Source organism: Somniosus microcephalus, chromosome 7 (genome assembly GCF_052327205.1).
Source record: "Somniosus microcephalus isolate GS21.2 chromosome 7, FLI_Smic_1.0, whole genome shotgun sequence".
Classification (NCBI taxonomy): Eukaryota; Metazoa; Chordata; class Chondrichthyes; order Squaliformes; family Somniosidae; genus Somniosus; species Somniosus microcephalus.
The window spans coordinates 79,601,165-79,616,642 of NC_140993.1; the positions used below are offsets into that span (position 1 = coordinate 79,601,165).

Consider the following 15,478-nt stretch of genomic DNA (forward strand, 5'->3'; position numbering starts at 1 on the left):
AGACAGCCCCTTTCTGCACAGGCTCTATGTGATCAGATTATGCATGAGCGATACCAGTTAACTCAACCTCCCCATTCACCAACAGTTCCACAATCCTTACTTTTCCTCTATCAATGACCATCACATTGTCTTCTTTCTAACAACACAAAAATAAAAACCACCAGAAAATGCACATTCATATCAAATTTTATAAATTCACTTTTTAAATAATGCATACAAAATTAAACTAATTATTCTTGTGCATTTCCTTAATGCCTGTCTTCCGTGTGCCTATGCCTATCCTAGGGCTCCCCAGTGGCTGCAGTATGGATGATGGAAGGCTGCTGACCTTCAACTGAGGAGACTACAGATGGCCTTGCAGGATGACCTCGAGTAGCTCTGGGCCTAGAGTGCCCAGCTTCATACTGCACCATCTCGGCCTAGGCTGGCTGACAGGCAACAGCAAGGGCACTGGCGGAGTGGCAGAGGTGGGAGCAGGAATGCTGTCCTCCTGACAGAGGACAGCAGGGTCGTGTTTCATGGAGCCACTGCCACTCTACCGAGGCAGCGCTTCATCAATCCTGCTGATCTGATGGAGAACAGATTGATGGACTGCTGTGACACCCTAGAAGCCTCTTTGAACAGTGGTATCCAGAGCCACGATGGCAGCAGTCTGAGCTTCCACTGCAGCACTCAGACCTTTGATGAAATCTGTTTGTGCTGCAATGGAAGCTATTTGTGCTGCAATGGAAGCTGTGATAGCAGTCATTAACAACAACAACTTGTATTCATATAGCACCTTTAATGTAGTAAAGCTAGGTGGGAAAGTAAGCTGTGAGGAGGACACAAAGAGCTTGCAAAGGGATAAAGACAGGTTAAGTGAGTGGGCAATAAGGTCGCAGATGGAGTATAATCTGGGGAAATGTAGGAAGTTGTAGGAAGAATAGAAAAACAGAACATTTTTTAAATGGTGAGAAGCTATTAAATGTTGGTGTTCAGAGAGAGTTAGGTGCCCTCGTACAGGAAACACAGAAAGCTAGCATGCAGGTACAGCAAGCAATTAGGAAGGCAAATGGCATGTTGGCCTTTATTGCAAGAGGGTTGGCGTACAAGAGTAAGGAAGACTTACTACAATTGACAGGGCTTTGGTGAGGCCACACCTGGAGTACGGTGCACAGTTTTGGTCTCCTTATCTAAGGAAGGACATACTTGCCGTAGATGTGGTGCAATGAAGGTTCACTAGATTGATTCCTGCGATGAGAGGGTTGTCCTATGAGGAGAGATTGAGTAGATTGGGCCTATACTCTCTGGAGTTTCAAAGAATGAGAGGTGATCTCATTGAAACATATAGGATTCTGAGGGGGATTGACAGGGTAGATGCTGAAAGGTTGTTTCCCTGGCTGGAGAGTCTAGAACTAGGGGCCATAGTCTCAGGATAAGGGGTCGGCCATTTAAGGCTGAGATGAGGAAGAATTTCTTCACTCAGAGGGTTGTGAATCTTTGCAATTCTGTACCCCATAGGGCTGTGGATGCTGTGTCGTTGAGCACATTTAAGGCTGAGATAGATAGATTTTGGACTCTAGGGGAATCAAGGGATATGGGGATCGGGCGGGAAAGTGGAGTTGAGGTCAAAGATCAGCCATGATCTTATTGAATGGTGGAGCAGGCTCCGAGGGCCATATAGCCTACTCCTGCTCCTAATTATTATGTTCTTACGTAGACGTGTCAGTGAGTGGCCTGCAATATGTTTGCGTGATATGGCTGTCATGGTTGAAGAGTTGCCAGTTTGTTCGAGCTGTGAGATGTGGGTGCGAGGCTTGCAACAGTGCTAAGTGTGAGCGTGAGACAAACCATACAAAAGGGTTGAGTACTGATTGATAAGAGATTGTTGGTAGGTGGGTGATGGGGGTGTAGTGAATTGAGCTGTGGATGAGGCTACTGGTGCAGCTGGTAGGATTTGAAGGATTTGAAGATTGAACTCACCTTGAAAACCCATGTCAGATTTCTAAACTTCTTCATGCACTGCATCCATGTTCTTGGAGCTACACTCCTGGCACTGACCATCACAGCTTCTTCCCACTGCCATCTGAGCATATGTCTAGAGGACCTCCTGCCCTCCTACGGATACAGGATGTCTCTTCTTGTCTCCACGTCTTGCACCAAGACCTCCAATGCATTATCGGAAAATCTTGGTGCACGCTCTCTTGTATTTTCAGCTATTCTACAATCTTTCACAGCACAGATTCAGTTCACAAAGGGCTCCCACCACTTCTTCCAGCCACAATGATCATTCCCTTTAAGAGGTGCACTCTGCCTTTATGTAGCACTAGCCACTTGCGATATCAGGCCCCCTGCTAATGTGCACAGCCAAAGAACAGCGTGGGTAGCGCTGACTGCACAAAGTAATCATATAAAGCTGCAGGCAGCATCAATTTAGCATGCTGCCTGCAATGCCGTGACTGGGTGCAGGTTAAGCATGTACCGCAATCCCCACTCCCGTTTTCAGGGGTTATCTAATTTAACCCTAAGGTTCTTTCTTTCTTTATACTGTAATTGTCAACTGCATGTGCTGGGGAGCCATTTTGAGAAACCAGCTCTCATACTTAACCATGTCCCTGGCCATGCTTAAGTGCTAAAGTCCTTTTTACTTTGTCATGGAAGGTTTTAAGTGACATTTACTTTGCAAATAACCAAGCTTTGGAGCCTCTGAAACCTTAAGGCTTGCTGGTAAGTCTGTAAACAATATTAATTTAATTTATTTTTACTCTAGGTCAGCTCATCAATGAGTCAATGTACTAAAATGAAAACTGATATACTTACTTGAGAGGACTTAAAATGAAATACTGTTGGAAATGGCTCTTGATCAAGATTTCGAGATGCTAAACCATATCGAGTATCATAATACAACCATGGCAGATTCTTTCGCCTGAAATAAAAGTACATTTTCAGCATATTTGATATAAATAATGACTGTTATTGATCAATAGGTACACAAGAATGTGAGAATAAGAAAAGAGCATTCAGTCTGTCCAGTTCAAAATGAAATAATTTTTCAACTTATTTTTACATTATTCCTATTTCAAATAGGTCTACTCCTGAGCTCCCCACCATCACAGAAGCCAGTCTTCAGCCAATTCGATTCACTCCACGTGATATCAAGAAACGGCTGAGCGCACTGGATACAGCGAAGGCTATGGGCCCCAACAACATCCCGGCTATCGTGCTGAAGACTTGTGCTCCAGAACAAGCCGCGCCTCTAGCCAAGCAGTTCCAGTAAAGCTACAACACTGGCATCTATCCGACAATGTGGAAAACTGCCCAAGTATGTCCTGTCCACAAAAAGCAGGACAAATCCAACCCGGCCAATTACCGCCCCATCACTCTCATCATCAGCAAAGTGATGGAAGGTGTCATCAACAGTGCTATCAAGCGGCACTTACACACCAAAACACCTGCTCACTAATGCTCAGTTTGGGTTCTGCCAAGACCACTCGGCTCCCGACCTCATTACAGCCTTGGTCCAAACATGGACAAAGGAGCTGAATTCCAGAGGTGAGGTGAGAGTGACTGCCCTTGACATCAAGGCAGCATTTGACCAAGTGTGGCATCAAGGAGCCCTCGTAAAACTGAAGTCAATGGAAATCGCGGGAAAACACTCCACTGGCTGGAGTCATACCTAGCACAAAGGAAGATGGTTGTGGTGTTTGGAGGTCAATCATCACAGCCCCAGGACATCGCTGCAGGAGTTCCTCAGGGCAGTGTCCTAGGCCCAGCCACCTGCAGCTGCTTCATCATTAACCTTCCCTCCAACATAAGGTCAGAAATGGGGATGTTCACTGATGACTGCAGTGTTCAGCGTCATTCACAACTCCTTAGATAATGAAGCAGTCCATGCCCGCATGCAACAAGACCTGGACGATGTTCAGGCTTGGGCTGATAAGTGGCAGGTAACATTCGCAGCACTGAAGTGCCAGGCAATGAGTATCTCCAACAAGCAGAGCCTAATCACCGCCCCTTGACATTCAACGGCATTACCATCGCCGAATCCCCCACCATCAACATCTTGGGGGTCACCATTGACCAGAAGTTTAACTGGACCAGCCACATAAATACTGTGGCAACAAGAGCAGGTCAGAGGCTAGGTATTCTGCGGCAAGTGTCTCACCTCCTGACTCCCCAAAGCCTTTCCATCATCTACAAGGCACAAGTAAGGAGTGTGATGGAATACTCTCCACTTGCCTGGATGAGTGCAGCTCCAACAACACTCAAGAAGCTCGACACTGTCCAGGACAAAGCAGCCCACTTGATTGTTACCCCATCCACCACCTTAAACATTCACTCCCTCCACCACCACGTACCATGGCTGCAGTGTGTACCATCTACAAGATGCACTGCAGCAACTTGCTAAGGCTTCCTTCGGCAGCACCTCCACAAACCCGCGACCTCTTCCACCTAGAAGGACAAGGGCAGCAGGCACATGGGAACACCACCACCTCCAAGTTCCCCTCCAAGTCATACACCATCCTGACTTAGAATATCGCCGCTCCTTCATTGTCGCTGGGTCAAAATCCTGGAACAGCACTGTGGGAGTACCTTCACCACATGGACTGCAGCGGTTCAAGAAGGCGGCTCACCACCACCTTCTCAAGGGCAATTACAGATGGGCAATAAATGCTGGCCCTGCCAGCGATGCCCACATCTCATAAATGAATTAAAAGAAACATATCTCTCTATGCATTGCTGAATTCCCATTTGAGTGTTTTGGTGGAGTCAGTGGCTCATGCATTTGTGGCAGTCTATTTTAGAAGTCCAAGAGTAATTATGAAGAATTATTATTTAAAGGGGAAGTCTGACTATTGCAAAGAATTGAGTAACATGCTTGTGTTTTGTTCTATCTACTATGTTGCATTTCAAAAAATACTGCAGGTGTTACTGAGGCAGAGTGTTAAAAATAAATCAATCATTCTGAAAGCTGAAGCCTTTTTCATAATGGGCCAGTGCTCACTGATATTTGTGCGTAAAACGGACAGCAACTTCAGGCGTGCGCAGATGTGCAGTTAAACACGACAATCGGGAAGTTACTGTCTGAGACACACTGCTCCGGCGTAAGCTGCGTGAAAACGACATCTTGCTGTCTGCCTCCCCATTCAAATGTATTGAGCGGTGTGAAGTTCCTGTACTTACATCGTAGATAGACTATACTCACCACAGAAAGTTAGGGCTTGTCCATTTCAGTCTAAGTAGCCTTTTTAACGCTGTGATGAGTCTTAATTACTGCCAAACAACCTCTCTGACACTGAAAATTAACTTTTACAGGTGTGGATTCTCATTCCTTCAGCTTTTAATTGATGTTGGAGGTTAAAAATAATTTAAATTATATTTTTAAAAACATTTTCTGTCTCTTTTTTCTCTCTCTCTTAATCCAATCTTTCTTCCCCTCTCTTTATTTTGGGTTCTGTACTTGATTTGAGATTGAATTCACTATTCTAACTTACACTTCCTCTTCAATGCAGAAAGTATTATCTTCAAAAGACTGAGATATGCCTTCTTTGGACAAAGAAAGATAATTCACAAAATCATTTATAAGCACATCCACTTAGTATGCTGCTAAATTGAGAAATTTTGTGCATCTCTTCCCTTATACTGTGGAAAAGTTTCATTGTGCCTTCTTGTGAAAGTCAATGAAGTCACCATCTTTGATGAGCATGTTATTAAGAAATGTTACATTGTGGGATTTTCAAGAACAATCTAGTTTCACAGCAGTTCCCATCAGTGGACTTTTGTTTCCTACAAACTTGAAGCTATAATTAACAATCATCCTATCGCAATAATCTGTGTACCATAGTAGTAATCATAGTGAGTACTGGCCCATTATGAAAAAGGCTTCAGCTTTCAGAATTAAACATTGCCTTGTGCTATGTGATCAGACACAGTATATTAGACAAAGTAAAATTTATTTATAAATTAGATAAGAGGCATACAACATTGAGCAGATACTGGAAGATATAAATAACTAGGAAACTCCATAATGGGTTAAGTATCTTTAGTGAGGACTATGAAATATAATAGCCTTTTCCATTTTGAAAAGCAAACTTCTAGCTGCTGACCAGATGAATTCAGTGGTCCACAGATACTGCCTAACCTGCTGAGTATTTCCAGCATTTTCGGTTTATATTGTTGAATCATTCATAAGAACATAAGAAATAGGAGCTGGAGTAGGCCATTTGGCTCTTTGAGCCTGTTCCGCCATTCAACAAGATCATGGCTGATCTTCTACCTCAACTCTATCTTCCCGCACTATCCTCATATCCCGTAATTCCCCAAAATTTATCAACCTCTTCAATATACTCAACGACTGAGCATCCACAGCTCTCTGGGGTACAGAATTCCAAATATTCACAACCCTTTGAGTGAAGAAATTTCTCCTTATCTCAGTACTAAATGGCCGACCCCTTATTCTGAGAATGCGACCCACTGTTCTAGATTCCCCAGCCAGGTGAAACATTTTCTTAGCATTCACAATAGAGGAAGAGGATAATATACCTGACATTCCAGGGAAATTAATAATGAATCTAAGACTGGAACTCACTTAAGTTAACAAAAGCAAGGAAACAGTATTAGAAAGTATAATGGCACTAAAGACTAACAAATCCCCAGGACATGATGGTTTACACCCCATGGTTTTAAAGGAAGTAGGTGAGGAAATTGCAGATGCTTTAGCTATAATCTTTCAAAGCTCCCTCAATTCAGTAATTGTCCCTTTAGATTGGATAACTGCAAATGTAACTCCATTATTTAAGAAAGATGAAAGAGAAACCAGGAAATTATAGACCTGTCAGTCTAACATCTGTGGAGAAATTATTGGAATCTATAATTAAGGACAGAGTGACTGAGCACTTAAAGAAATTCGAGCTGATTAGAGAGCCAACATGTATTTGTAAAGGGTAGGTCATGTCTAAAGAACTTAATGGAATTTTTTGAGGAATTAACAAAAGAAGTAGACAGGGGAATGTTTATGGATATAGCTTATATGGACGTCCAGAAGGCATTCGATAAGGTTCCATATGTGAGACTGTTAGCTAAAATTAAAGCTCATGGCATTGAAGGCAAATTATTCACCTGGTTAGGAGATTGGTTAGGTGGTAGAAGGCAGAGAGTAGGGATAATGGGTATGTACTCAAATTGGAAGGAAGTGACTTGTGGGGCTCCATTTTAATAGCCCTGAGGAGGCAGGTCAGCAGCAAAAATCAGAAAAAATGGCTTCAGACTGCCAACCCGCCTCCCGAAGGGAACAGGTGGAACAGGTAGTTAAGGCAGTTAAGAGCCTGTTAACTGCCTTGGTAATCCTATTTTTATAGTGGGTTTCCCATTTTCATGCTTCTGGCTCCTGTTTCCCGTCTTGTCAGAAACACGCCAGCTGCAAGGAGATGAGTTTCTCGAGGACATGATTTGTAGTCATTGGTACAGCACTTTAAAAGCGCTCCTGTAACATAAGAACATAAGAACATAAGAAATAGGAGCAGGAGTAGGCCAATCGGCCCCTCGAGCCTGCTCCGCCATTTAATAAGATCATGGCTGATCTGATCCTAACCGCCAATCTACTATCACAGAACCATCTCCTGAATCTAACAGAATTAGACACACAAAATAGGAGCAGGATCAGGCTACATGGCCCCTGGGCCCGCTCCGCTACCCAGAGGGCCATGTCCGATCCGAACCTAGACTCATGTCCAAATTCCTGCCCGCTCCCCGTAACCCTTAATTCCCTTTATTTCTAGGAAACTCTCTATTTCTGTTTTAAATTTATGTAATGATGTAGCTTCTACAGCTTTTTGGGGCAGCATGTTCCATGGACCTACCACCCTCTGAGTGAAGTAGTTCCTCCTCATCTCAGTTTTGAAAGAGCAGCCCCTTATTCTAAGACTATGCCCCCTAGTTCTAGTTTCACCCATCATCGGGAACATCCTCCCCGCATCCACCCGATCCAACCCCTTCACAATCTTATATGTTTCAATAAGATCGCCTCTCATTCTTCTGAACTCCAATGCGTAGAGTCCCAATCTACTCAACCTCTCCTCATATGTCCATCCCCTCATCCCCAGGATTAACCAAGTGAACCTTCTTTGTACTGACTCGAGAGCAAGTATGTCTTTTCTTAAGTATGGACACCAAAACTGTATGCAGTATTCCAGGTGCGGTCTCACCAATACCTTGTACAACTGAAGCAATATCTCCCTATTTTTATATTCTATCCCCCTAGCAATGAAAGCCAACATTCCATTGGCATTCTTAATCACTTGCTGCACCTGCATACTAACCGTTTGAGTTTCGTGCACCAGGACCCCCAGATCCCTTTGTACTTCAGTACTTTCCAGTTTCTTGCCATTAAGATAATAACTTGCTCTACGATTTTTCCTGCCAAAGTGCATAACCTCACACTTTCCAGTATTGTATTCCATCTGCCAAATGTCTGCCCACTTACTTAGCCTGTCTATGTCCCCTTGCAGGTTTTTTATGTCCTCCTCACTCACTACTTTCCCTCCCATCTTAGTATCATCTGCAAACTTTGATATGTTACACTCGGTCCCCTCCTTCAAATCGTTAATATAGATTGTAAAGAGTTGGGGACCCAGCACTGACCCCTGCGGAACACCACTAGTTACTGATTGCCAGTCTGAGAATGAACCATTTATCCCAACTCTCTGCCTTCTGTTAGATAGCCAATCCTCTATCCATGCCAGAATATTACCCCCAATCCCGTGATTTTTTATCTTAAGCAATAATCTTATGTGTGGCACCTTGTCAAATGCCTTTTGGAAGTCTAAATACACTACGTCCACTGGTTCCCCTTTATCCACCCTATATGTTACTTCCTCAAAGAACTCCAGCAAATTTGTCAAACATGACTTCCCCTTCATAAAACCATGCTGACTTTGTCCTATTAAATTATGATTATCCAAATGTCCTGTTACTGTCTCCTTAATAATGGACTGCAAAATTTTACCTACCACAGATGTTAGGCTAACCGGTCTATAGTTTCCAGCCTTCTGTCTACTGCCCTTTTTAAATAAGGGTGTTACATTAGCAGTTTTCCAGTCTGCCGGGACCTTTGCTGAGTCCAGGGAGTTTTGGAAAATTATTACCAATGCATCCACAATCCCTACCGCCACTTCCCTCAAGACCCTAGGATGTAAGCCATCAGGTCCAGGTGATTTATCCGCCTTGAGTCCCATTATTTTACCGAGTACCACTTCCTTAGTGATTTTGATCGTGTTTAGCTCCTCCCCCCCTATAGCCCCCTGTTTGTCCAGTGTTGGGATATTCTTAGTGTCTTCTACTGTAAAGACTGATACAAAATATTCATTCAGTGTTTTTGCCATCTCCATATTTCCCACCATTAATTTCCTGGTCTCATCCTCTAAGGGACCAACATTTACTTTAGCCACCCTTTTTCTTTTTATATAACTATAAAAACTCTTACTATCTGTTTTTATATTTTTTGCTAATTTATTTTCATAATCTATCTTCCCTTTCTTAATCAATCTTTTTGTTATTTTTTGCTGTCTTTTAAAGTTTCCCCAATCCTCTATCCTCCCACTAGATTTGGCTACCTTATATGCCCTTATTTTTAGTCGAATACTATCCTTAATTTCTTTACTTAGCCACGGATGGCTGTCTTTTCTTTTACACCCTTTTCTTCTCAGTGGAATATATATTTTTTGGAAGTTGTAAAATAACTCCTTAAATGTACACCACTGATCATGTATCGTCTTACCCTTTAATCTATTTTCCCAATCCACTCTACTCAATTCCACTCTCATACCTTCATAGTCTCCTTTATTCAAGCTTAGCACGCTTGTTTGAGATCCAACCTTCTCACCCTCTAATTGAATATGGAATTCAACCATGTTATGGTCACTCATTCCAAGGGGATCCTTTACTAGGACATTTTTAATTAATCCTGTCTTGTTACACAGGACCAGATCTAAGGTTGCTTGTCCCCTGGTCGGTTCAGTTGGCTGACATTCAAATGCAACAACTTTGTTGTTGGAGGTTTGGGATAAGATTTTGCAAATATACTGACCTTGTAAGTGTTCAAGCTGACATTCATCTGTAGTTGCCTGATTGGAATAATTTCAGGCCACTTTGAGTGTGCGCTTGCAAGCTTCTTGCCTCAACTGAAATCTATAGTAACGGGATGGGAGCCATTTACATCCTCTCATTCTGGTCATCAGATTCGGAGGAACAGCAGCCGTGGTAGCACCACAACCAGCCACAACAGCAGCACAAGCACCAGGAGTGCCAAACTCCTCCTCACCCACCTGATGCTGCACTGGACACAGGGCACCAGCCCCTGACAAAATTGCTGGCCAGGAGGCCAGCAATGGCATCACCACGGCCAGACTTTCTTCACTTGATGCTGTAAACTCTGGCGGCCACATGATGCGCCAGGTTGACACCATCCCACACCAGCACTGTGAAGCATCCCTTTAATGTCCAAACCATTCCATGCACACACATCACTATATCCAGGGGCAGCGGGGGGGGGGGGGGGGGGCGGAGGGGGGGCGTAGTTACGACTGAACAATCACTGGAACTCAGAAAGACACTTTTCAATGTGCACTCAGATCTGTCCAATAAGGGTCACTTTTGGAAAAAGATATTACACTGTATGACAACACATTACCAGAAACTTCACCTGGACATTGGCTAAACCTCTCATGTGCCTACCCTTGTGTGTTGTTAGTTGGTATGCTTGCAGTAGGATGAGGGTTAGTGTGAGGGGTGGCTAGTGAGATGGGGAAGTGATAAAGTAGATAGAGAGGGTTGGGTGGAGGTTCAAGGTAAGTTGGTGTCCTGGGGCGGTCTCTTCCACCCTTGGAAGGGAAGAGAACCTTCCTGCGTGCTGTGACTCCCTCCATAAGCATATGGAGGGAGTCATTGGAGAGCCTGGGTGCAAGTGTTCACCTTTGTGCAGTGATTGTCAGTGTTTGCAGCACTTCAATGCTGTCAAACATTGACAGATCAACTGTCAAAATAAAATTGTGCATGGTCCCTTTAAGGAAACCGGCAGATGATGCGTCATCAAATGACGTCATCAGACACGCTTCCTGTTAATTTGCTGGGCGGGCTTAACAAGGCAAATCAAGGGAAAATCACGTCTGCAGAGCGGAGGCAGCTGGGGTCGGGACTGGAACCTGGAAACCAGCTGACCCGCCCCCATCCCACCTCCAGAATTAAATTCACGGCCGTGGTGTTCCATAAGGATCTGTGCTGAGGCTTCAACTATTGACTATATTTATTAATGACTTAGATAACACAATAGAAACCCATATATCCAAATTTGCTGATGAAAAGAAAAAGATAGACTTGCATTGATATAGTGCCTTTCATGACCTCAGGGCATCCCTAAGCACTTTACAGCCAATTAAGTATTTTTGAAGTGTAGTCACTGTTGTAATGTAGGAAATGAAGGATGATGCAAAGATTGGTTGTAAAGTAAGTAGTGTAGACGGGAGCATAAAATTACAAAGAGATGTTGATAGATTAAGTGAGTGGGCAAAACTGTGGCAGATGGATTTCAATACATGTAAGTGTAAGGTGATCTATTTTGGACCAAGTAAGTACAGATCCGAGTATTATTTAAATGATGAAAAGCTAGGAATAGTTGAAGTCCAAAGTGATTTAGGGGTCCATGTACACAGATCACTAAAATGTAGCAGTCAGGTACAAAAAATAATCAAAAAGGCTAATTGAATGTTAGCTTTTATAACTAGAGGGCTAGAATATAAAGGGACGTTTTGCTACAGCTATACAAAGCCCTGGTTAGACCACATCTGGAGTACTGTGTACAGTTCTGGGCACTGCACCTTAGAAATGATATATATTGGAATGAGTGCAGCGCTGATTCATCAGAATGTTATCAGGTCTCCATGGGTTAGATTATGAGGAGAAATTACATAAACTAAGTTTGTATTCCCTGGAATATAAAAGGTTAAGGGGTGATTTGATGGAGGTTTTTTGGATTTTGAAAGGAATTGATAGGGTAGAGAGAAACTTTTTCTGCTGAGTCTAAGAGTCTGGGACAAAGGAATATAACTTTAAAATCAGAGCCAGGCTATTTAGGATTGAAGTCAGGAAACAGTTCTTCATGCAAAGGATGGTGGAAGTGTGGACCTCTCCCCCACAAAAAAGCAGCAGATGCTAGCCCAATTAATAATTTTCAATCTGAGGTCGATACATATTTGCTGGACAAATCTATGATTCTATGACAAGGGTATAAAAGAATATGGAGCCAAGGCAGGTGTATGGAGTTAAGATACAGATCAGCCATGATCTCATTGAATGGTGGAGCAGGCCGAGGGGCTGAATGGCATATTCCTGTTCCTAACAGTGGAATTCAAAGTGAAATATGGCTTCAGTGCTGAAAGGCTTTGAAGAATACCTCCTCTGCATGCTAGGTCTTACAGATGATCTTACTCAAACAATAGCCAAGTTTGAGCAAGAGGAAGTCAGTGTTTTGACAACGTTTTTCCATTTCATTGCATCAGTAAAAAAGAAACAAAGATTTGCATTTATATAACGCCTTTCACGACCACCGGACATCCCAAAGCACTTTACAGGCAATTAAGTACTTTTTGAAATGTAGTCACTTTTGTAATATAGGAAGCACGGCAACCAATCTGCGCACTGCAAGCTCCCACAAACAGCAATGTGATAATGACCAGATAATCTGTTTTAGCGATGTTGATTGAGGGATAAATATTGGCCAGGACACCATGAATAACTCCCCTGCTCTTCTTCGAAATAGTGCCATGGGAGCTTTTATGTCCACCTGAGAGAGCAGATGGAGCCTCGCTTTAACGTCTCATCTGAAAGACAGCACCTCCGACAGTGTAGCACTCCATCAGTACGGCACTAGAGTGTCAGCCTAGATTTTTGCGGGTTTTTTATTCATTCATGGGATGTGGGTGTCGCTGGCAAAGCCAGCATTTATTGCCCATCCCAAATTGCCCTTGAGAAGGTAGTAGTGAGCCGCCTTCTTGAACCGCTGTAGTGAAGGTATTCCCACAGTGCTGTTAGGTAGGGAGTTCCAGGATTTTGACCCAGTGACAATGAAGGAATATATTTCCAAGTCAGGATGATGTGTGACTTGGATGGGAACTTGGAGGTGATGGTGTTCCCATGCGCCTGCTGCCCTGGTCCTTCTAGGCAGTAGAGGTCGCGGATTTGGGAGGTGCTGCCAAAGAAGCCTTGGTGAGTTGCTGCTCAAGACTCTGGCATGGGATTTGAACCCACAACCTTCTGACTCAGAGGCAAGGGTGCTGCCAACTGAGCCACGGCTGACACAACTCAGCTTTATTACAAGAGACTATTACATTTCAGCTGGAGAAGAGCTGTAAAAGCAGTTAATTCACTGATGTTCTTTTGCTGCATGTGCTCTGTGATGTGCCTCAATTATTCCGAGACTCGAAGTTAGCAGAACAAAAGTAAGGCTTTTATTAACTCAGAACATAACACGTAAAATAGAGAGATGTCTACCTTCAGGAGGCTGATGCCGGACTGAAGTTAGATTACAAAGGAGCCAGGTATGGGCGGAGCCCTGCACACAACCAGTTCCAGCACATTCCAATGCATAATACATGAGGACTGGGGGAAGGGAAAAGACACAGAAAGCAGGCAGTTAGAAGACACAGAAAACAGGCAGTGATGAATGGAATATATTTCATCACATTCACCCCTTCTATAGATTTAGTCTGTTCGGGGGTTTGATAGTCCTCTGCGACCGACGTGGCTGTTGTGGTGCCGCGGGTGTAGGCTGGGTGTCCCCGGTAGCCTCCTGGGTCTCTGCCGGGGGTGCCGCCGGGGTTGTTGAAGGGGTAGTTGGTGGGGGTGCCGTTGGTCGATGTTCTTCCGGGGGTGATGAAAGAATAGTGGGTGGGTAAGGGTTGCTGTGATCGTCGTCGCTGCTATTGCCGTGGTTGTTGTTGATGCCGGCTGGGGCGACGTCTTTTATGGACACGGTGTCCTCCCTTCCGTCGGCGTGCCGGACATATGCGTATTGGGGGTTGGCGTGGAGTAGGTGTACTGGCTCCACGAGAGGGTCCGTCTTGTGGCCCCTCACATGCCTTCGCACGAGTACCGGACCTGGGGTGGAGAGCCATGACAGCATGGATACGCCCGAGGTGGATTTCCGAGGAAAGACAAACATTCGTTCATGAGGCGTGGTATTAGTGGCCGTACACAATAGCGACCGTATCGAATGGAGCACATCCGAGAGGACTTCCTGCCAGCGGGAGATAGGGAGGCCCTTGGTCCTTAGAGCTAGAGTGACTGCTTTCCACACTGTCCCGTTCTCTCGCTCCACCTGGCCATTACCCCGGGGGTTGTAGCTGGTGGTACGGCTCGTGGCGATCCCCTTGGACAGCATGTACTGGCGTAGCTCTTCACTCATGAAGGACGCCCCCCTATCCGTGTGGATATAGCTCGGCATACCGAACAGGCAGAACAGGCTGTTGAGGCATTTAATGACCGTGGCGCTGGTCATGTCTGGGCAGGGGAAGGCGAATGGGAAACGGGAGTATTCGTCCACAATGTTCAGGAAGTAAACATTGCGGTCGACGGACGGGAGGGGGCCCTTGAAATCTAAGCTGAGCCGCTCGAAGGGCCGTGTAGCTTTGATTAAGTGGGCTCTATCTGGGCGGTAGAACCGAGGCTTGCACTCAGCGCAAGTGCGGCAGTTCCTGGTCAGAGACCGAACTTCCTCAATCGAGTAGGGTAAGTTACGGGACTTTATGAAGTGGAACAGCCGCGTGACCCCTGGGTGGCAGAGGTCGTTGTGGAGGGTCTGTAGCCGATCCTCGGTGGCGCTGGCACACATCCCTCGTGAGAGGGCGTCAGGGGATTCGTTAAGGGCCCCTGGCCGGTAAATGATGTCGTACTCGAAAGTGGAGAGCTCGATCCGCCACCTAAGAATCTTATCATTTTTAATCTTCCCCCTCTGTTTATTGTTGAACATAAACGCTACCGATCGCTGGTCGGTAAGTAGGGTGAAGCGTTTGCCGGCTAGGTAGTGGCGCCAGTGGCGCACTGCCTCCACGATGGCTTGGGCCTCCTTTTCCACGGAGGAGTGTCTGATCTCGGGGCCTTGGAGGGTCCTCGAGAAGAAAGCTACGGGCCGCCCCGCCTGGTTGAGGGTGGCCGCCAAGGCGAAGTCGGACGCATCACTTTCCACTTGAAATGGAGTGTTCTCGTCCACTGCCTGTAGCGTGGCCCGCTCAATATCCTGCTTAATGCTTTTGAAGGCGGCGTGGGCCTCAGCAGAGAGCGGAAAAGAGGATGCTTTCAAGAGGGGGCGGGCTTTGTCGGAGTAGTTGGGGACCCATTGGGAATAGTAAGAAAATAACCCCAGGCACCTTTTCAGGGCTTTGGGAGTGTTGGGCAGGGGCAGCTCCCGTAGGGGGCGCAATCGGTCGGGGTCTGGTCCGATTTCCCCATT

General features: G+C 45.1%; 1 protein-coding gene across 1 annotated transcript in view; it reads right to left on the reverse strand.

Moving 5' to 3' along the window:
• The window catches only part of tmem67 (transmembrane protein 67), a 495,060-nt gene that overhangs the window by 323,538 nt on the left and 156,044 nt on the right, over positions 1-15,478 (reverse strand). Inside the window, exon 9 of the mRNA XM_085992667.1 lies at positions 2,800-2,905. Coding sequence (XP_085848793.1) covers positions 2,800-2,905 — 106 coding nt within the window. The remainder of the gene's footprint in view (positions 1-2,799; positions 2,906-15,478) is intronic.